The sequence below is a fragment of the Ambystoma mexicanum genome, chromosome 1q (genome assembly GCF_040938575.1).
Source record: "Ambystoma mexicanum isolate Mex_15411 chromosome 1q, UKY_AmexF1_1, whole genome shotgun sequence".
Classification (NCBI taxonomy): Eukaryota; Metazoa; Chordata; class Amphibia; order Caudata; family Ambystomatidae; genus Ambystoma; species Ambystoma mexicanum.
In genome coordinates this window covers 1012995470-1013017372 of record NC_090922.1, presented here as the reverse complement: position 1 = coordinate 1013017372, position 21903 = coordinate 1012995470, and the positions used below count along the sequence as shown (strand labels likewise).

General features: G+C 43.4%; 1 protein-coding gene across 3 annotated transcripts in view; it reads right to left on the bottom strand.

Annotated features, from left to right (window-relative positions):
• The window catches only part of LOC138540387 (putative ferric-chelate reductase 1), a 552853-nt gene that overhangs the window by 141790 nt on the left and 389160 nt on the right, over positions 1–21903 (bottom strand). For all 3 annotated transcript variants that reach the window (XM_069641681.1, XM_069641682.1, XM_069641683.1), the window contains exon 13: positions 19578–19636. In XM_069641681.1, coding sequence (XP_069497782.1) covers positions 19578–19636 — 59 coding nt within the window. The remainder of the gene's footprint in view (positions 1–19577; positions 19637–21903) is intronic.

Genomic DNA, 21903 nt, shown 5'->3' with positions numbered 1-21903 from the left:
AGAACTTTATTTAAGATAATAAGACCTCTGTCTCTCTCTCTCTCCCCATCACTAAAGGGTTTCTCCACCCAACCAAAGAATAACTTGGGTGCCACTCATCAGGGTGATTGTCCAACTAAGTGTCCAGCCTCTGTCCAAATTATCCTACTCTAGACCTACCACTAACCAAAAGACATTAACAAATTGTGCAAAGAGAATGACTCCTTTCTCCAGATTAAGTGAGATCAGCCCTATGGGTGGTTTTCTAATAATGTTTGGTAAGAGTTCGACTTCAACAAATGTAGAAAACACCAGGAGAATGACTCCCTTCTCCCACAAGTTCAACTTCCAGGCCATTGTCTAATAACCTTGTGCTGTAGTTCCTGATTGAACAATTAGATGAAAACCCATGAGAATTACTCTCTTCTCCTGGTCCAGTTGGTTCACCCTCTGGCTGTCTTCTGCTAAATCCCTGTAACAGTTCTTAATAGCCCTTGTACTTCTTCCCAATCTTCTGCCAGGGCTTGCTTAAATATCAAAATAACATTCTTTCTACAATACATAATTATTCCTTGACTTGCCTTATCTTGTTTATGAGAATGAGGGAAGCTTCCCCCACAATGTCCTTGGTTCCTTCTAACACACGGATCAGGGAGTTGGGTACCACTATACTCTTTAGCTTCAATGTAGCTCGTACAAGTTAAGCTGTTGGAGAGCTTTTGGAAGTAGGACATGTCTAAGTTATTAGTGATACCATGATATGGCATTTGGTTATTGTCAAGCTTTGTGTGGCAGTACGTGCACACTCTTTTGGGTTTGTTATTTTGTATTTAGGTTCTGCTGTTAGATATAAAGCTAATTGGAACCATTTGGATTCTTCATTGTCTAATTTGTAGGCTAGATCTACTATTTTTGTGGTATTTTTTATAAAAGTGTCTGCAGCAACAGACACCTATTTGGTCTGGAATTTCAGCTGATGTGTTTTGAAACAGTTATTTTTTTGTATGTCTTTATTAGGACGTTTGTGTTTATGAGGTTTTCGGTAATTTTTTGAAAAGTACACAATTTTTGAAGCCACCTTCAGTTCCAAAGTATTTACATTGGATTTGCTCTATTTCTTGAAGGAGTTCTTTGGCTGTTCCATGTAGGGTGTTATTTACATTTTGCAGTTCCAGAGCAGGACTTTTTCCATAGTATATTCGATGCACAAGATTCCATATAGTAGAATGGTGTGTTGCTAACATATTGATTTTGTGGAAAGTGCTTTTGCAAGCAGTTCCTAAAATGCAGGCTAATGAATGTCCTTGTAGACCAGTGTGGCTGTGCACTGGACAGAAGTCTATGGTTTGTAAAATTTTCATTTTACTTTGGTCTTTTAGTTTCACATAGTGATTGAGGAATTGTCGTAAAGATTTAAAGGATTGTTGGGGTATATTACACATTGAGCTGCATGTCCATTTGTACACTAGACCCATTGTTTGGGTGAAAGGAGTATTTGGTTCAAAGTTTGTTGGGGACTTGTTTTCTATAAGGTTGTCTTTTGCCATAATGGTTTGTTCCACCATTTCATACGCTCAACCATTATTGTTATGGCAACTGTTTTTTTTGATGTTCTTGTTTTCATTGAAGTATGGTTCTATGCTGCTTGTGTGAATCCATTTACCATCACAAACATTTGAATAGGTCTCTATATTGACACTGTGCATGTTCAGAAGTACTTTTTGTAATTTATGGATGAATTTAGTTGATGGTTTCATATCGTTTAAAATCAACATAAACAATGTTTTGTTCAATAGAAAAGCACTGCCAATTAGAGCTTGCATGATTACCCTCCTGTGGTAGTTCTGAAGGAAAGATTGTGACTTTTCAGATGTTTTTATAGGATTGTGAAGAACTCTAAAGTGGAACATTTTTTGTAACTTTTTTTGTACTGCTTTACTGGGACTACGTTAACACTGCTAGATAGAGGATTGGGTTTGATAGTAGGTCTGCTTTTCTTTGTACATCATTTTTACCTTTTGTTTTTGCAAGAGGGTTTTTACTTTCTTTAGTTTATTGAGGTTACTAGCTCTATTGTTTTCACATTTTCTATAAATTGTTTTAGAGGTGGATGACTATATGGTGTAGTTTTAATCTTATCTGCTCTATTTTTTCTTTCCTTTCTATGGAGTTGCCGTCTAGCAGGCATTTTGTTGTATCTGCTGGGAAAAGAGAAAGGTTTAGTTGGAAAGTTGTGCCATGCAATGTGCATGGGTGTGTGGGTATGATTGTAGAGATGAGTAGAGTGCTGTTTGATTGTGAGGTGGTATATAAAGGTGTCGTTGGCAAGGTTGTGATAATACGAGTGGAATATGATGGTGTTGAGTTAGTGAGTAAGGCAGTGGTGGTATGATGGAATCTGTACAGTGATTGTGCTGTTTTGAGGAACAGATTGGGTGTTGCAATGGTGGTGTGTAGATGGGAATAATAAGAGTGTAAATGGTGGAATGTAATGGGCAAGAGTGAAAGAAATGTTTGCTTGGGTGATACTTCTTTCCTGTAATTGTAAAATAAAGTTAGTGGGGATATGTGGTAATAGTGAAATACTTAAAAATGGTTGCTTTTAGGAGCATTTTCAGGAAAGTTAAGAAATGCATATGTGCATTTGTAGAAGCTCTATAACATTTTGTAAAAGAGAATAAAAGTTGATGAAACGGTTTGTAGAACTTTCAAATGGCAATTGGTGTATGGACGTTTAATATGTTATGAGTATATGCATACTTGCCAACATGATGCTTTATAATCTGTAGGTGTTCCTGTAGTCCTAGATCTTTTGTTTGCATCATGGGACTCGTAGTTTCACTTTTACCATTGTGAAAGTTGGAGTATAAGTCACAGAATGTAGAGAAAACAGTAGGACTGAAAAAGCAGCTGAAGATTGGAATGGGCTATGTTAGGAAGTATACAGGCACTGTGAATATATTTACCAGGCACACACTGAGTGGTAATTACAAATGGTGTACACATATATTTTATCTGCTTTTACTTTCTTTTATTAAAAAATGACACAGTGTTGCTGTAAATGCAGATAGGTATTTTTTAATTTTCTTAAATGCTTCCCAAAAAATGTTTTGAAAAGCACAGCATTTTAAATTTTAATTTGATGTACATGTCACAGTAGCAAATCTTGAAGTTAGTTGTGTTTTTTTATTGCATTCTGGGACTTGTACTTTATGTTTTATTATGGAAGAAGTGGAAATGGCAGTGACAGAATGCAAAGGAATAAAGAAAGACTTAAGATGCACCAATACATTGGAATGGGTTATGTTGGGATGTATACATGTGCTGCCAACATATTAAACTGGCAGACACCAAGTGCCATTTAAAAATGGTCTACAGATGTATTTCATGTGCTTTTCCCTTGTTAAGTAAAAATAACAGAGTGCTGCTATATATTGACATATGCATTCTTTAACTTTAATCACAAGGATTATAAATAGAAACAGTCTGAGACGCAGAGCTTTTCAATTGTCTGCTGCTTCATGTGAGCAGGTGATGAATGTTGGAATGCATAGTATTTGCTAGAGTGGTTAAAAAAGAGAATAAGCATATTGAGAATCGTATTGCAGAGTAGTTAGCAGGAACTATATTATATATATATATTGTGAAATAGTTGCATTTTAAAAAAAATATAAGCATACCTGTACCCTGTTCTGTTAGATGCAGATCTTTAAAATTTGGAAATAGAAATCTTGGACCGCTGTAGAGTACTTTTTTAATGCAGATGTCTTGGATGTATTTATTAACAGGAGATGTATACCATGGGAGTTCAAGTGTACATCTGAAGAGTTGAAGTGAGATGACAGGGTTAGGTGTAGAGGTGTTGGATGTGATTGGTGGATGGATGCGACCCTTTGACGGATGGATGCGACTCTTTGACATCAGCCAATGAGGGACTGCTGATAACATGAAAGTGGAAAGGGTAGAAGTATGGGGTGCGTGGACACCGCGGTAGCCTGCGAATGGCACGTGCGACATCCAGGTCTTTTGAGGTTGCCCGGCATGGAAAGGGCACTGCGGAGGCCGCGGACAGTCTAGGCATCAGGTTTCCTGGGTGTGGTGTACAGTAAGAGAGGGTAGCAGGAGTTTTGTTAGTAGGAGTTGAGGATTGGAAATGGCCATGGCAATGTCTTTCAGCAGGCAGAATGTTTGGATTTTGTGTGACTCGTGGGTCCACTGGGTGAAGGTGTATGCTGAGCATTGTGAAATGGCAAAAATCTTCGATTCCCTGAATTGGAAGTGTTCTGGTATGGAGTGCAAAGCATGAAGTGGGTTGACTCGCTCCCATTTTGGGCAAACATGGTTCAATTGAAACATCCGGACATTATCATTAATTGTGGTGGGAACAGTTTGGGGAACTTGCCGGGATTTCATTGCAGTTTGCAATGAAGGACACAATGGGAAAGTTGAAGGAAATGTTTCCGAATTCCAAAATTATTGTTTCACGCATTGCGCAGAGACAGATGTGGATGCGTTCCAGTTGATTTTGTCTGCAAAAGGAAAAAACGAGGCCCAACATCAATAAAGCTGTGTGTACTTTTTATTTGCGATGTTGGCATGACATGGTTTCATAAAAGGGCCAACATTTTTCGGTGAGATGGAGTTCAACTAACTGATGTGGGTAATCAGATTTTTGTTGAAAACATTCAATGCTTTGAAGCAGTTTTTGTGAAAGTCATAAGAAATAATGAAATTCAGTGAAACATTTTCTTAGTTAACTTTGTAAAACCAAAAATAAAACAAAAAGCCAAAACCCCCCAAAAAAGGTTCTTGAGCCACCCTTTAACGCAAAACAATTAGAATGATTTCAGTTGTCCCACAGCTGCAATTTTTAGATGTCTGCGGACTACCCCACTGTATATGGACTTTGCAGCATGCACTGGGGCCTATGACTTTTTATCGCACTTCTATTTTTAAACTGTTAAAGGTAACTCCCAAAGGAACCTATTTTGGCATTTTTTCAAAGTTACATTTTTTGGGCATTTTTTCCTCAGGAGAGGCAAGGTAGGGGCAGGGAAGGGGCACCAACCACATTGACAAAGGGGCAGGTGGAGAGAGGAAGATGTTGGACAGCCCTTAATCAGGTAGGTGGAAGTGTTTCTCATGCTCCTTGACCGCAGCCTACAAAGCACTCCAAAACTACTCCCTCCTACAGATTGGTGCTTCACAGTACATGCATAGCACTGTGACCCTCGAATGGTAAGGGTCGCCCATGTTCTGTATGGCCTGTGAAGCCGCTGCTGGGATCCTCTGCCCCAAAGGAGTTTCCTTTTTGCTGACAGGAGCAGATGAAGATGATGAGGTGCAGGAAGTCAACCTGCTTTTACCTGAGAAAGGTATTGCCTTTCTCAGAGCACTCTGGTGGGTCGATTTGGTGTGGCGCCTCATGGTAGTCCCGAAGTAGTACAAGCCAGGTTCACCCGTGACCAAGTACAACTTTGCATTCAGTGCATTGAACCTTGCTTGCACGAACCTTTCGGACATTTCCAACAGTCGAAAATAAATTGCAAGGACTCCCTCCAAGTACTGGTGACAGGGATTTCCTCCACTTCATCCTCCTCTTCTTCTTGATCTTCCTCTTATGTATTACTTCATGTGTACCCTTGTCCAGGCACTGAAGGTTGTTGAGGTGGTGGTCGGGGTGACTGCGAAGGAGGGATGGCCATAACAGATGCCATGATTGTCTCCAATAAGTTCTGCAAATAGATTTGCAAATCAGGTTCTTTCCCCTGGATACCAGACTGAGAATGAGAAAAGTAATGGATGGGTCCATTTAGAGGAACCGTCTGCCGACAGTCATGTTGTCTGTGGACTACTGAGGCACAAAAAGGCCTTGAAAAGTTGTAAAAAGTTCCCATACCAGAGTAGACTGGGTCTGGGAGCTAAGCAAGGGTACATTGGTTTCTGATAAAAATATTGAAAATTGTCAGTTATCTATTCTGGAAAGGAGCGAACGTACGAATGATGAATCATCTCTTGTTAAGGTGCAAAGAAAAAACACCAAGACTGCCAAGTTTAATTCATTTAATACATTTAAAACCTGAAAAATTGACCAAATTGTGGTGTCCTGTCACGTGAGCCAAGGATAAAAATAGAGTTTGACCTTTGAGTCCTTGCACACGATAAGGAGTGCATGCACTACAGTGTATTCTCAGAGACCAGGGCACTTTGCAAGGCCAAGTTCAAAGACAATCTTCATGGCAGAAAGCATGGGCAATGAGAGATGTTGGGCTAATTGGGTGGGGAGTCAGGCCCATCTCCTTGCACCTGGAACTGAGCTTATGTGCTGGTAAGTGAACCAAATGTTCCAGACTGGCAAAAGCGTGCCAACCAATTATAGCGGTCCATATAAAGAAGGACCTTATAGTTTGAAAACCAATGAGAAACTGGATCTAATGTTTCTGAAGATTACGGGCCTGATTCATGGAAGTGTTTTATAATGGCGCAATTCCATAGGAAAATGTTCCATGAATCAGGCCCTACATGTTTTAGAGGTAGGCATAGGTAGTACACCTGACAGAGGGCAGCCGATCATAATCCTAGTTCCTATAGATAATCTAGATATTCCCCTTAAGCCATTTCTGATTCCTACTAGGTTTTTCATTTGCCATGTAGTATATATTTTTGATATATAACCTCTGTTTTGTGAAAAGATTGCTGAGAGAAATCTAGTGTACATCCATTGATGTTCATTGTAACTCCCTGTTTAAATTGTTAATAAAAGACTACTTTGCCATCTTCATTTGCTTCGATTATTCCGTGTGATCCCATCCATTACATGCAATTTTTTAAAGGGCCCTCAGCTCAGTGCTAACCCTCTTCAATCCCCCCTAAAGATGCTCCTTAATTTCATCTGAAACGAGTAACCATCAACTTCTCCATATCGGTTAATTGCAGGATTGCTTTCACCTGGCAGGTCTTAATAATAATAATAATAATCATTTTTTAGCTGCAGCACAGCCTTGGCATGAACTTGGATTCTTGCCCCTAGCAGTTCTTTGCTCCGTGACATCCCACATTATGCTAGGCTCATGGATCACACTGGGGAGGTCCCAAGTCTGGGACATGTTCACATTAGATTTTACAAACTGCCTGTGACCCGATGTGGCAAGTGTTTCTGCCAAGTATGAAGGGGGTAGTAAGATACAATCCCAGTTGGGAGCTGACTCAGAAGATGTCTGTTAGTGTGATACTGCAGCTTAGAAGGGGGTGGTAAACCCACAAAAACCTGCTCCACCCACCCTCTAGGAGGCACATCGAGTATTGCCTGGAACATCCCAGTGCCTTGGGGCTCAGCCCCTCACACAGAAGGTTTGGTAAATTCTACCAACTCACCACATTACATATATTTATAATAATGCCTACATTCTTTGAGGAAGAGATGTATCATACCATCATATGAGCCATTTCGTTTAGTCTGTGGTGGAAATCATAGAGTGGATAATTTGGAAAATTGCCTTCTGGATCCTTCCAGCGATGCTCAAATCATGAAATGTCATACCTATACTTTATAACATGGGTTATTATACCGTCCATTGAGGGCCACAGCCCTACAACACCTTGCAGCAGTGGCATTTATAACTCCAGTCAACACAATCTACCTTTTAACGCAATGATGGTCCCGATGGATGGGGGACCTCTGCTTAATTTGTTTTTCCCTGCTGCCAATATACCTAAAAAGAAACTCCACACTGTGGGGCTAGATGGAAATGATGTTACTCACATGCAGGAATGTCCCTAAGGCACCTGAAAGGTAACATATGCAGAACCCTCTCAGACAGTAATTTTCTAATTGTGGCATCCCCGCACAAAAGGGCAACAATGAAAGTGAGATGCAATGGGTTGGGAGAAGTGGTGAGATGAAGCGAGGTACGCGTGTGCAATATTTATATTGTGAAAACCTGCGCAATTAATCGACTGACCTGTCTGATACAGAAGGTCTTATATGTTGAACCCCCTTTTCTTTAGTTTTGGGTGAGAAAATGATTGTCTGTTGCAGCAAAAGCAAATAATGGCTGTCTGGACAGGATCTCTTCTTCTCTTATATGAGGGGAGTAAAACATTGCATTGCACTATGGCCTTAGTCCTTTGAATTCTCTGATAGGCCTAATTCATTTAACGATATGAGCTTGAGTCTAGCATGAACCGGCAACCTTTTGCAATGTTTATTATGTATATAATGGATGGCATTTTATATAAATTCTACACAGCACCACATTTTACTTAGAGAGACTTTTTTCTGTTTCTGCATGGTAGCTATGTTTAGACATTTTGGGTTTATATGCTGCCATCTCCTTTCCCATGATCGGTATAGAAATGATGAATGTAAAGAGCTCAACTTAGAAATCCCAAAATGTGATCTTCTGGGACCGGGACCAGGGATGCAATGGTATGGACTATACAGTAAGCACACACCATAGGCTTATAGTTGTGGTGTGCAAGATGTAATACTCTGAATGATTTGGACGGCAACTCCTATGATCCAACACTATTGACCATGCTGGCAAGGGATGATCTGAGCTGCAGTACCAAAGTATATGTAGTGCCAAAGGTTGCACATCCCTGGTAAGTGTAGTGACAAAAAAGCCCCATTCTATAGATGGAGTGTGTTGTTGATGATTTCAGGTATTATATTTCATTCTGCAAATGCTACAATTTGAAAACATCAAGCAGTGCCATTTTATACTACATGGGATGCATAGATCTGCCAATGGATGCCACAGTGCTGATCTAGCCTTTAGACGGTACCTTGCATGATGTGCTTCAGGGAATGGTTTCTGTAAATCAGTGACTCAGTGGTTTTGAACTTTTAATGTTGCATTGCATGTGCACTTCATAGGAATAAAGACCAGTTAAAACAGCTGTAGTCTGTAGTTGATACATGTGTAATGTTATTCTGTTCGTACATGCAAACATCTTGTCTGCCGACCACACCTAGAAACATCCATGACCACAGACACTGTCTGGGAGCAGCCACCAAGCGTGAATTAGGGATTTTATTGGCAATCACATATTTGATGTCTTTGGGGCAGAAGTAGAGAAATGTATCACTTTCATTGGACAAAATATAGGTGCTGATCTGATAGCAGCCAGCGCCAGTCGAAGTCTGACTCACATACATTTACTAACTAAAGTCCTGTTAAAGGGACATTACTAAATTTGATGCCAGCTGTGTGGCGTAAAGACAGGTGTGAACATATTGCTATACTGCAAGAGCAGTCAAAGGTGTAAAGCTAAGAAACTGATAGGATTTCAGACCTATGAAAGCTGTGCCAGTACATATGCATAGTTAGTAAGTCATGGATTTAGTGCTGCCTGCCTGCATAAAGGGATAGACGCACACACCCGGGTGCCAGTATAACCTTGTAGAAGAGGAAAGTTCAAATAAAAAGGTGGAAAGGCCATAGTGTTTCGTTTCTTTTTTAACAATCTAAAAGTAACTGACCTACATGCTTGGAGTGGGAATGAGCCTGGTGTACTATGGTGTGGTTCATTGTGAGTGTCACTTTGCAGCCGAGTGCATTGTGACATGGTAATGGGTTGTAGCTCATATACACATCTTCGGTCATCATCTTCAAAATGTGTTGTGAAGCGGTGAGAACGCTCACATATGGTGGGAAGAAGCCACATTCACCAATGCTTTTAGAATTGGCTTACCTTTCAATTTGCATGCCCCAAGCTAATAACCCAGTGTTACAAACAACACATATCCGTAGTGTTTCTTGTGCAGTTCACGTGTGATGCAAAAAAACAGCAAACAAATAAAAAGAAGTAATAAACCAGTATCACTCAACACGTGTACCAACACCTCTGTCCAGTTTATATTCCCTGCAGCCAAAGAGAGTAAATCAAAATAAATTAAACAGCAGGGGGTAAACTGAAACCAAAAAAACACAATACTTAATACATTACAAGAATGTAAAATGTATAACTTACTGACATGAACATAAGCGGCTGGTGGGTGGATTGAATATTGGTTCTCAGTTGAGTAACTCTTTCCCACTTTGGGTATCCCTGGGTCTGCTCTCAAATGGTTTTGCTCTTACCTTTTGCAACATACCTATTGTGTCACTTAGGCTGCACACACTTCTCCCTACCTCCCTCCCTCCCTACTTCTCTATAGTGGGCCTCAAGGCTCGGTACTCAGCCCTCGTCCTTACTCTCTGTACACCGCTCCTCTCTCTTATTCCTCTTTTCACCTTTCCTTTCACCTTTATGCTAATGCCACCCAGATCTCTCTTTCTCTTGATTCTGCTCTGCATTCCACCGTCTCAAACTGTGTTTCAGCTGTCCAGAACTGAAGCTCTTCCCATTTTCAGCATCTTAATCCCTCAAAAAGTGAGGTTATGTTTTTTTCCCCCTCCACTATCTCTCCCACTCCAACCCCCTTCATTTCCTTACCCATCCTCTCTTTCCTTTTCACCTTCAGCGTGCAACCTGGGTGTTGTCTGAGTCTTTCATTTTCCCTTCATATCTCCTCTATTGCCTGCGCCTGCTGCTATGCTCTGTTTAACATTTGCCATGCTCGTTCCTAGCTTTCCTTTCAGGCTCCCAAACTTCTTCTCTTTTTGCTTACCTTTTCCCATATTGATATGATATGATATGGCATTTATAACGCTCATATACATAAGTGTTTCAAGGTGCAACAAGGCAAGGGGGGGGGACAAAGGGAGGATGGACAACGATCCTAATAGGCCAAGTATCATTCAGATTGTGCAAGTGCATGGGAAGGGGGGCAGGGACAGTGCAGTACATGGCAAAAGATGATAACACTAAGTAGATAGCGGCCAGCATGTAGCAAGAGCATGGGTAAGTGGGAGGGGGACTGTAGGGATACAGAAATAGACTCCAAGGGCAGGGGTTGCCAGGTGGGCAGTGCAGGTGTGAGACGCTGGCAGGGGAGGGACCTGGTCCGGAGATCAGAGGGCGTCTAGGTAGCCAGTGCAATTTCAGTTACAGCTAGGAGGAAAGCAAAGGAGAGGAGGAGAAAAAGCAGAAGCAAAGAGAAAGGTTTTGAGGTGCTTCCGGACCTGGAGATGGTTCTCATCAAGTTTAAGGGAGGCAGGGAGGATGTTCCAGAGGGAGGCACCAGCCGAGGAAAGAGATCTACCCCTAACTCGTTGCTTGGAGAAGCGACTGACCCTGAGGGATTTGGAGGTGGATGAGCGAAGAGCTCGAGAAGGAAGATATTTAGGAACTAACTACTGTTCATCTTTATTGCTTGGCCTACCTGCCTCCCACCTTCTTCTCTTTGTTCCATCTACAACTATTCTGTTTGTCTCCTTTTTTCTCTACATCCTCTGTCCCCCATTACATCCTCTCTGCTTTCAATCTCATTACTTCCTTTCGAATCACGACTTTTGTATCACTTCCTATCGATGGTTTGCAAATGCACTCATGGCCTGGTCCCGCCTTACCTCCTACTTACTCTCATTCTATGTCCCTCCACGCCCCTTATGATCTCAGAATCTATTTCGTTTAACCATTGCTAAGCCTCCCTGGGCCTCGTCTCGCTTCCTCACTTTTGGCTTCTAAACATTGGAACGCTCTTCCCATCTCACTTCACTCCCCCTCGCATTTTTCATAGAAATCTTAAACTCTACCTTCTTTAATCTCTTGCTTCTTAAAATGTCTTTGCTTTCTCCGTCTGCTCATTATTCATACCATATTTGTACCATTTTGGATTCTACTTTTTTTGGCAAAAGGGGCTTTATAAATCTATTAAAAATACAAATACAATACAAAATGTAAGGACTACTGAATTGATGTGGCACTTATCCAGTTGATGAATTTCACACCAGGGTTAAACCCTGTTTGCCAGTTTATTACACACAATCCATGAAGGCTTTTAACCGACACTCACCACTTCTACAGATAGAAATCAAATTCTGAATGACTATATGCTTTAAAGGCCTCCTACACTGCATTCTCTTCCCACCTTGCAGCATGTCTGTGGTAAGGGTCTGTGCATGCAACCCAGTTGACTGACGAGAAACCACCTGGTGATAAAATGACACAGTCTCACAAACTGCTGTGTATGACCAGTATTTTTGTAACATTGGTATTAAACAAAATGTTGAGATTTGTAAATGATTTGGCAGTTTCGCCAGACAAAAAATAAATAAACTAAATGCCTTGACATCGCTCTGGTACTGTACAGCCTTAACGATGTCCTTGATGTGAACACAAAGATTTACCAACAGGGGCTAGAAGAGCTGGCTTTGTCAATACTTATATTAAAAGTTTCTCTACTAAACCAGTTTCTAAGTGCAGACCATTTAACACAGGTTTTGCAAGAGATGATGTCTGGAACCCCCCCCACACAAGACATAGCTTTATCCAATGGAGAAGACCATCCTGCACCTCATAAGGCTTCACCCCTAGGACTCGGAGTACTCGCTCCATTTAAAGATGTGCACCAACGTTGGTCCGCTACTAAATGCAGACCCTGCTGTATCTGCTCCCTTCCCCTGCTCCTCCCTATTGGACTGTTAAGGCTACAAGGGCTGAAGCCAGTATGAGCTGGCAGGCAAAGCAGGCCCTCTATCAAGGCACCTATAAAGGCTTATGCCTGTCTGGGCCTGTCGGGCAATGGAGGGCACGCTCCTCAGCTTATTCTAAGGTACATGCTTTGCCCACCTCATCTACCCACCTCCACCTGTCTCTTCCCTAAACTCAGACCCACATATGTGCACCCAACCCCTTTTCTCCCTCCATTAGTACCTCCACCAAGCCTAAACTCACTGTACATCATGCACCTCAGTCCTATGCTCCATCCACACCCCCTCAACACACTCCCTGCCATGACGACACTAGGTGGCTCAGACTCTCATTGCGCACAGGTCTAGGCTCGCCACTGATCCCCTCAAACCTACCCACTCTATCTACAAGAATCTTGCACTTATGCTCATGAACCCATACCTCATCTCCCTTGTCTGTGCACTCTCATACTCGCACTTCCTATCGCACCATCACATATTAAACCTATGCCCATCAAACTTACTGACCCAATTGCCAGCCCCAGTGCCACATCTTCACCAACCACCCATCTCCTGTGCACTTATCAACGCAAGGTACATCTTTGCCCGTGCAGCTGACAGATCTCAACACACTTAATAACCTTGAACTCTTGGCCATTTCTGAAACATGGCTCCGCCTTGCTCTTGGACCTGCTTCCTCTATTGCTATTCCCTCTGGCTAGTCTATCCTTCCCTGTGACTGCTCATCCAGCAGAGGGGGGCGGGGTAGCCCTCATCCACAAAGAAGCTATCACCATCAGGCCCCCCCACAAGCCCTCTTCCTACATGCAATCTACTACATGTCAAACTCACTTCATCCCCAACTACCACCATCACCCTCCACATCATATACCACTCAGCAGGCCCTCTAAAAACATTTGAGAATTACCTCTCGCATATCTTCAGCACCAACTTAAAACCATCTTCTAAACTACTCCTCCTTGGCGATCTCAACCTGGGTCTCAAGGACCCTGCTCATAATGACACTCTCTCCCTTTACAAGAACTTAGAGTCCCTTGTATTCACTCAGTCTGTCACTCACCCAACTCACTCACTGCGCAGAACCCTAGACTGACCTGCAGAGCTTAACTGTAACACCTCAATCTCATCCATCACCCCCTGTCTCTTGCCTCCGAAGATCTGATGGGTTAAAAATAACAAAACAAACATTGCTTTCTGCATGTACGGTGGGCGATTGCTTTTCACCCTTGGATGCCCCTCTTCTGGGCTCAGATCCCTCTTGAATAGCAGCCTCCATCTGTCTGGTTCACTACGGCTTTTATTCACAAGATTTATCGTTTTTGCATTCACAAATCTTGATGTCTTTTTGAAATATCCACTGTGGACATCCCTCCGTCGGGTTCACTCTTGTCAACACAATGTTCATTGGGGATCATGCTTTGCCCCGTTCAGTCAGCATTGCTTTGTCGGGTTCACTCTTGCCCACCAAACAGTTACTTCTCCTTTCTCACTATGCAGGATTTGTCTTCCTTAGCCAGTACAGGGGATTTTGCTAGACTCCTGTATGAACACTTTGAACTTCTCTTTGCGGCTCTCCTAGGGCCTTCTGCTATCAGTAGTTTCAACAATAGGGGGAATCACCCAGAGTCTATCGAGTGAGCACCAACATGGTGCCGGGCCCCTCTGCAGCTGGTTTTCCCCTTAATTTGCCAGTTGTAACTTTAATTAAACAAAGTTTGGCTTCTTATCAGTCCTCCCTTTGACTTACTGGCTGTGATCAACCACTTGGCTTTTCTCGTCTCTGGAGTTAAGGACGGTACCACAGTAACAACCATCTCTCCCTGCCCGGTTTATCAGTGTAGGAGGGCTCTGTGTACTGTTGACATCTGCTGCAACACACGCCGACTATTGTTTGCAGTCTTATATTTCCTTTCAGGGAGGCTTTGTGGGTCTGGTTTGAGAAGGGCAAGGGTGCTTCTCTCCTTGTCGCCCCTTCGTGTCTTGCCGCTTTTATCCTCCTCTTGAACTGCCTTCCTGGGATTTCTTTCTCGTTGTGCAGATTGCCTTGCTCGTAGTTCATAGTGTGCACACATTGTCCACCTTTTATCCCTGTGAGGAAGGGAGAGGGCCATCAAGTGTGTGGTTCTGGTCAATTGCCGGACTTAGCCTGACCCTTACGTTGGGACATGTCAGGTAAACAGCTCGAGTGTTAGTCCGTTCTTTTTCATGGTGCAAGAAAGTGTTTGTGTGGGAAAAGGGGGACCGGGGCAGGGTGTCCAACTATCCTATGTGGTAGGATGGGGAAAAGGTGTTATAAGGAGGGGGTACCGTGTCTCACCCTTCAGTTTCCCACTTCCGCTCCCCAAGAACCCCTCATCCAGGTGATCCGCCCGCACTGGTCTACTCCCAGGAACTGGATCCAATAGCAATGGTCGTGTCCTGGCCACCTGGATGACAGTTCCCCGGGGACTAGTCAAGTAGATACCTTCAGGTGTCTCACATCTTCCACTGCTGCCTCATGTATGTAGGACATTTTGACTAACTGAGCTTGTCTGGAACCCCAACCATAACACCCGGAAGACTGCTCTCATTCTCCAATAGTATATCTTCTGTAGCTGGGAACAACCCACCTACTCTTTAAACTCCTCCCATTCAATGAACATGCCCTGCGCATACATGCACCTCAGTGATACAACACTGACAACTTTTTTCAATCAAGGGGTCTAGTGTCGGATTCAGCCTAGACTGTGCCCCAAATGGGAGCCCCTCTGTCATATGGGTACTCAAGACTGTGCATCCTCTGCAACCTAACCCCGCCCACTGGATAGCTGCTAGTGGATCTAAGGGTCCCTGTGCTATATAATCAGACCCATAGATCAAAGTTTGGACGCTCTCGCTCGAATCTCCAGCTCCTCCCAGTAAAAACCATATAGTCCCAGTGCCACTAAATAGTACAGTTTAAAGTGTGGTACCGTGAGACCTCCCTCCTCCCCTGGTCGGGTCACAGACATCTATCCCATGGGGACCCCACGGTTGCCCCACACATAAGATGCACACAATGAATGCAAGTCTTTAAAAATGTTCCTGCCCGGCCAGACCAGGATGTTATTAAACAAATATATTAATTTTGGGAGAACCAACATTTTCAGAATCAGAATGTGTCACAACAGCGACTTTAGGACTCTCCCCAAGCATGGCAGCTTGGATTCGAGTTGTTTCATATAAGATGTGTAATTCAACGATATTATCTCTGACGCCGACCTATGGATAAGGATACACAGGTTCCAGAATAAGTCCTGCACTAGTAGCAACCCATGCCTCTCCATCGGGTGCTGCGCAGCATCTGTTAGCAGGAGTATCTCTGAATTTCCCGTATTAAGGTGAAGCCATAAGTACCTCCCAAATTCCTCCACTGCCCCAAGCACTGACCCTGTATCCCTAGAGGGGTCACGGATTTACAACAGAATGTTGTCGTGTACGAGGATATTATCATTGGCGGGCCGCCCAGCCGAAGACCACTAAGGGCATGCCACAGTTGCACCAGATCCTCCAGTTGCTCCACTACCAGAGCAATGAAAAGGGGGACAAGCGGGTACCCTTGGCGAGTGCCACCCTCCAACCTAATGTCCTCCAACCGCATCCTGTTATTAACCCTTGCTAGTGGTGCCCTGTACAATAATCATACCCACAATGTAAAACTGTGCCCGGACCCAGCGTTCTTCAGCTCTTTAAACGGGTATGGCCAGTACACTGTGTCAAATGCCTTCTGCATATCGAAGGATATTGCCACTGCGCTAGAATCCAGAGGTACTTGTGCAAGTACGTTTTAAAATCTCATGTTCAGGGCGGAAGTCCTGTCAGGTATAAATCCTGACTGATAATTATCAGTATGAAATATGGCATTAATGTCTGTAGCCTGCTCGCCATAGCCTTTGTAAAAATGTTAGCATCAAAGTTCATCAATGAGAGCGGTTGATAAGATGTGCAGTCACTAGTGTCCTTTCCCGGTTTCCACAACACAGTTGTTATTGCTTCCTGCACGGTCTCCGGGAGAGTTCCTTGGACGAGTGCCTTCTCCCACATCAGGAGCAAATATGGAGCCAATTGATGATAGTACACCTTATAAAATTTAGCCACCAATCCATCTGTTCCTGGCCCTTTGCCTTTAGGGAGCCCATTGATTTCCCCCTTCCTCAGGGGGAATTGTAATGCGTCAGACACGTCTGCTGATAGCAGCGAGGTTGGAATTGCGTCAAGGTACTCTTATTTTTTCGGCCTCAGTAGCTTTACCCTTAGGTTGATACAAGCGTTTGTAAAAAAAACTCAGAATGCCATATTAATGTTGCTGTCAGTGTAAACTTGCGTGCCTGCCCGTTATCTATGTGCGTGATTGGGAGCCCACCCACCTTCCATCTTATCAGCCGGGCCAGTAACCGGCCAGTTCTGTCAGCCTTCCTGTCTCTATGTGCCATCCCATTTTTGTCTAGTATTCTATCCTCCCTCTGCGCAAGGTCCCAGAAGGTGTCCAATAGGAGTTTAGTCATGGCCAGTGCTGCTGGAGTGGTCTCTCCAACAAAAGTCCTGCAGGTCTTTCAGTTGTGCCTCGACTTCATTCAGTTCCTAAGTGCCTTCAGTACCACAAATTCAGTCAACGTAGTCACCAAACTCATATACACCTTCAACGCCTGACATAGCACTGCCACAGATGAAACCGAGAATACATTCTGAGAAAAAAACACTATTGTATTGCAAGCTGTCCACAAAGGCTGGATCCCAGAGTGCCACCATCTTAAAATCGCCTTGGGGGGGGGGGGGGGTCTTGCCTGCCCCTCCGCTGACCAGTCAAGCACCAAGAGCAAGCGTGAGTGGTCTGAGGGGTTCCTCAGGCATATAATACAATCAACCAAAGCCTGCAAGAGAAATTCCGACAGGAACCACATGTTAATGTGTGAGTACATCCCATGTACAGACGAGTGATATGTGAACCCCTTCTCTGCAAAATGCTACACCCGCCATACATCAACCATATTTTGTGCTCTCGTCCCCACTAAGATCATGCGCGTTGCGCTGGTCAAATCACATGGGCCTGTAGTTGACCTGTCCATGGACACATCCATGATAGTATTAAAGTCACACCACCCCTCACATTAGGGCAGCCGTGAGAAACCCCTCTGTACAGTACAACATTTCTTCAAACAAATGTGGGTTTTCTATATTGGGGATCCACCTCACTCTTACCCAATATCTCATGTACTAATAAATATCTCCCTATCGTCCACAACAGATTTCTGACAAGTGAATGGAAGGTCTTTGTGTATCAAAATTATTACTCCCCTCGCTTTAGTGGAGTACGATGTACAGCAATGCTGCCCTCCCGAACTCAGGGCCACCCGCTGAGCCATCAACCCACATCATGCTGCCCAGCACCTGCCTCCAGCCACAAAACTGCATCAGTAGTCCCGGTTGTTCACCATCATTGCTGTGGGGAGGCCAATCCCACAACATGGCAGCCACTATTGAAAATGGCGGGCGTGGGGCCTCCCCACCTTCCAGCACAAGTCAGGGTAGGTGGGGGCTGGCGATTGCTCCACACCAGGGCACTCGTCTGCTGATCAATGGGAGACAAGGGCTCCGTTCTTCTGGGCGGCTCAGCGGCCTTCGTGGTGGGTGCCCGTATCAATCTTCTCCTCATCTCCTGCTGCTGGGGGTTGACAGTATTCTGCACCTCCGGTCGGCTTCCGCTTTCACTCAAGGATCAAAGAACTGCACCACACTCTGCTCTCACAGCGGTCATGCCCAGTTGGACTTCAGCATCCACCCGATGCTTCATGAGTGCTCTTCCGTTAATGCCAATCGGCATAGGCCCTGAGCCATTCTGGCAGCCACCCAGGAAGATCTCCCCACCAACACGTCATCAGGGATTCCAGAATACAACCCTGCTGGGAAGCCCCCTTTCAAATATCAGGGTTGTAAACTAGAATCGACCATCGGAAATTATTTCTGTATTGTTTGGAGTAGTTCTGTGCAGCAGAGCTGAGCTGTGAAGCATATCAGCTATATTGCTTGGCTGCTCGCCCCATCTACTGACTAGAGAAGGTGGCTCCAGCTTCCTGGTTACCGCCTCCATTCTCTGGAACTCTATGCCGCTGCATCTGCATGCCAAACCATCATACTGGCCATTCAGGAAACCCTCAAAAACATGACTTTTCAAATGACTCTCCGCCCCCCCTCCGCCCAATCCATGACCTCTCCCTCCCTCCCTGCGTTCCACCCGACATTGTACTCCAACCACTTCCTTGTTGCCTAAGGGTTTATTGCGCTTCTACAAATGTCAAAATAAATAAATACATGTGTTTATATTGTGATATCACGTCTCTGTAATATACCATATCAAGCATTGACAAAATTAATAAGGCATCAGTTAGGATATGGTGGAAGAAGACTTCCAACTCCTTCTGCCGTGCCTCCATCCAGGAAAACACCAGCTCTGCATGATTTGGCCACCAACCGCTCTTCTGGTGGTTTGGATTCCCTTTGCTAAAAGTAAAATCAGTTTGTTATTTCGGATGTCTGCAAGGTGTGTAGGAGGCGGCTGCCGCAACCAGTAAAGTAAACCAGGTAAAGGTAATCAGCTTTCCAACCTAGACATATGAATGCCTCTTGCCAGCCATTGTCAGCCTAACGCCAGGATCATGGTGAACACACTCTGGCTCCAGGAGGCCAGGCGGCAGAGCAGCGACATGGCTGAACTGCTGCTTCTTCTAGGTCGCTGAAGCCGAGTCCTTATACCATATTTTTGCTAGTGCAATATTTTCGAAAATTACAGCAGATATAGCCATTATAAACAGGAAATATATTTTTTTTAAATAAATTGTGAATTGGTTTTAAATCAAAACTTTACACAAGTCAAAACAAGAAATATACATGATATTACTATACAACAGTGCTATAATTCTACTAATCATACATATCACAATACATTATTGAATGTCGGTAATCTGCAATTTCAGAAAGCAATTACATGCTAACATATGCTTGTTTAATACTTTAACAGTCCTAAAATAAATGATAGTAGATTACCTGCGAGAACCTTTATTACCAATGCGTTCACAGCATGAAACACGTTAAAATACATTCTTCTGTGGAAAGAGAAATAAACATAACATTTCAATTGCAATGTTGATGCAGTTCAGCTGATTTTTTTTTAAAGGTAAGACGTTCATAGAAGAATAAATTACTGTTAAGAGCAGTCAATTCTTTTAAAAAATCAAATGGAAAAATATATAACCCTCAATCCTCTACTTATAAAAGCATTGAGTGAAATATACTTGATTTTGTTCTGTGCATTTCATTATGCAGCATTATTGTGTATCGTTGTGACTAAAAGAATTTGCTGCATACACTATTTAGGCATCATGTATTCCAAACAATGATCTATTTTAAAAATAAATGTGTGGAGGCGGGAACCCTGCAGAATTTTAAGTGTCTGAGATGGTATTACAAAGTTTGCACCTGTTCTATTGCAATTGGCATCAGTGCAAAAAGTAACGTGGCACAAAAAAAAAATATATATACTTTTTTTGCACCAGGACAATGGCCACACACAAAGCCAAACCCAAACTGCACAGCAACCATTGGTATACACCTGAATTGAAAGCTTCGCAACAAAAAAAGAAAGGCAGAAAGCAACTGGAGAAAATCACTGTCAGACTATAACAAACTACACTTTACAGCCCTTGCCTCAGAATACAGAGAAGCCACTTTTCTCACCAAAAGTAACACGTTTAACTGGCACATTGAAAAGACCAACTCCTCTTCTCAGTACTACGTGAACTACAAACTCACTCACAGACCCCAGTCCACTGCATCAAAGACCAAACGTGGTGCCAAAGCACACAAAAGGCTCTTGTGGATAAAATGTCCTCTCTTCAAACGAAGATTATCCTGAAAAAAGTTAAACTTAACACCACAACTCCTTCAAATCACTACCAAAAATTACCAAAACCTTTTTCTAAATTTGAATTCTCACGTATTATTACAAAATCATTAAAGGTCTCAAACCATCTAGATACCAAGGAGACATATGTCCGGCTAACTTAATTTAAGACTTCGCAGATAGTCTGGCACCATTCATCACTGCGCTGATCAACAATTCCTTCACCTCCAATCAAGTACCCGACAACCTGAAGGAAGCCTGGGTGCTACCTCTATTAAAAGAAAAACACGCTAGACCATAACGTGCCTACCAACTTTAGGCCAATCACTACAGTGCCATTTCGTCTAAGAATCTTAGAGTGGCATATGTACAAATCCAAAAATTCCTATAACTTCACAACCTTCTTGGACTTACTCAATCAGGATTCTGCCCAGGACACGGCATGGAAACTGCCCATGTCGATCTAAAAACAGAAATGGACTTAGAGACAGAGGAGACCCAGCCATCCTACTCCTACTGGACCTCTCGACGGCATTCGATCTTGTCAACTACAATATGATTCGCCCCACCCGGCCAGTGACGCCCATTTCTCTGACAATTCCATCAGCTGGATTGAGTCGTTCCTCTCCAATCGATCAATGTGGGTCTTCTCAGACTCTGCAGCTGCACATACTACTCCAGTCCTTTGCGGTGTACCACAGAGCTCCTGCGTGTCCCCTACAACGTACAATGCCTTCACCAAACAACTCTTTGATAAACTAGACACTTGGATGTCACGCACACAAACTACGCTGACGACACCCTCTACTTCTAGCCATCACAGTGGGCTACGACACAGACTGCATAGCCCTTAACGCTATCTACCTCACAATCCAAGTCTGGATGGCCGAAAAACGAACTCTGTCTTGATGATAAAACAGAGATTCTGATCATAGGCAACCAAACTAAGCTCAAGAGCCTCCCACCTACCTACCAATCCTTTGATGGGAACAATATTAAAGTGTCCGAAGAAGTTAAAATGCTAGGTGTGTACCTTGACTCCTCACTTACCTTGACCTGGTGAGTGAAGGCCATCTCCTCAGCCTCCTTGTACACTGCAAAACTCATCACGGCATGCAGACCCTACCTCACAGTGGAGAACCGCTTCACTCTAGCCAGAGCTCTAATCCTCTCGAGGATAGATTACTGCAATGCCAATTTCGCTGGTACCTCATCAAGAAACATCAAAAAGCTCCAAACTATTCAAAACAATGCCATCAGAGCAGCCCACAATATACCTAAATCAGCCCACATATCCGCAGTCACGAGAAACATACATTGGCTGCCTGTCAATGCGCGTATCAAATTTAAATTACTGTCTCTTACTCATAAACGTCTTACCAATACTGCTCCACGTTAACTATCCCACATGTTCTCAACAACGCAATTTACTAAAACTACTCGATCAGCCTACCTAGCCCAACTAAAATC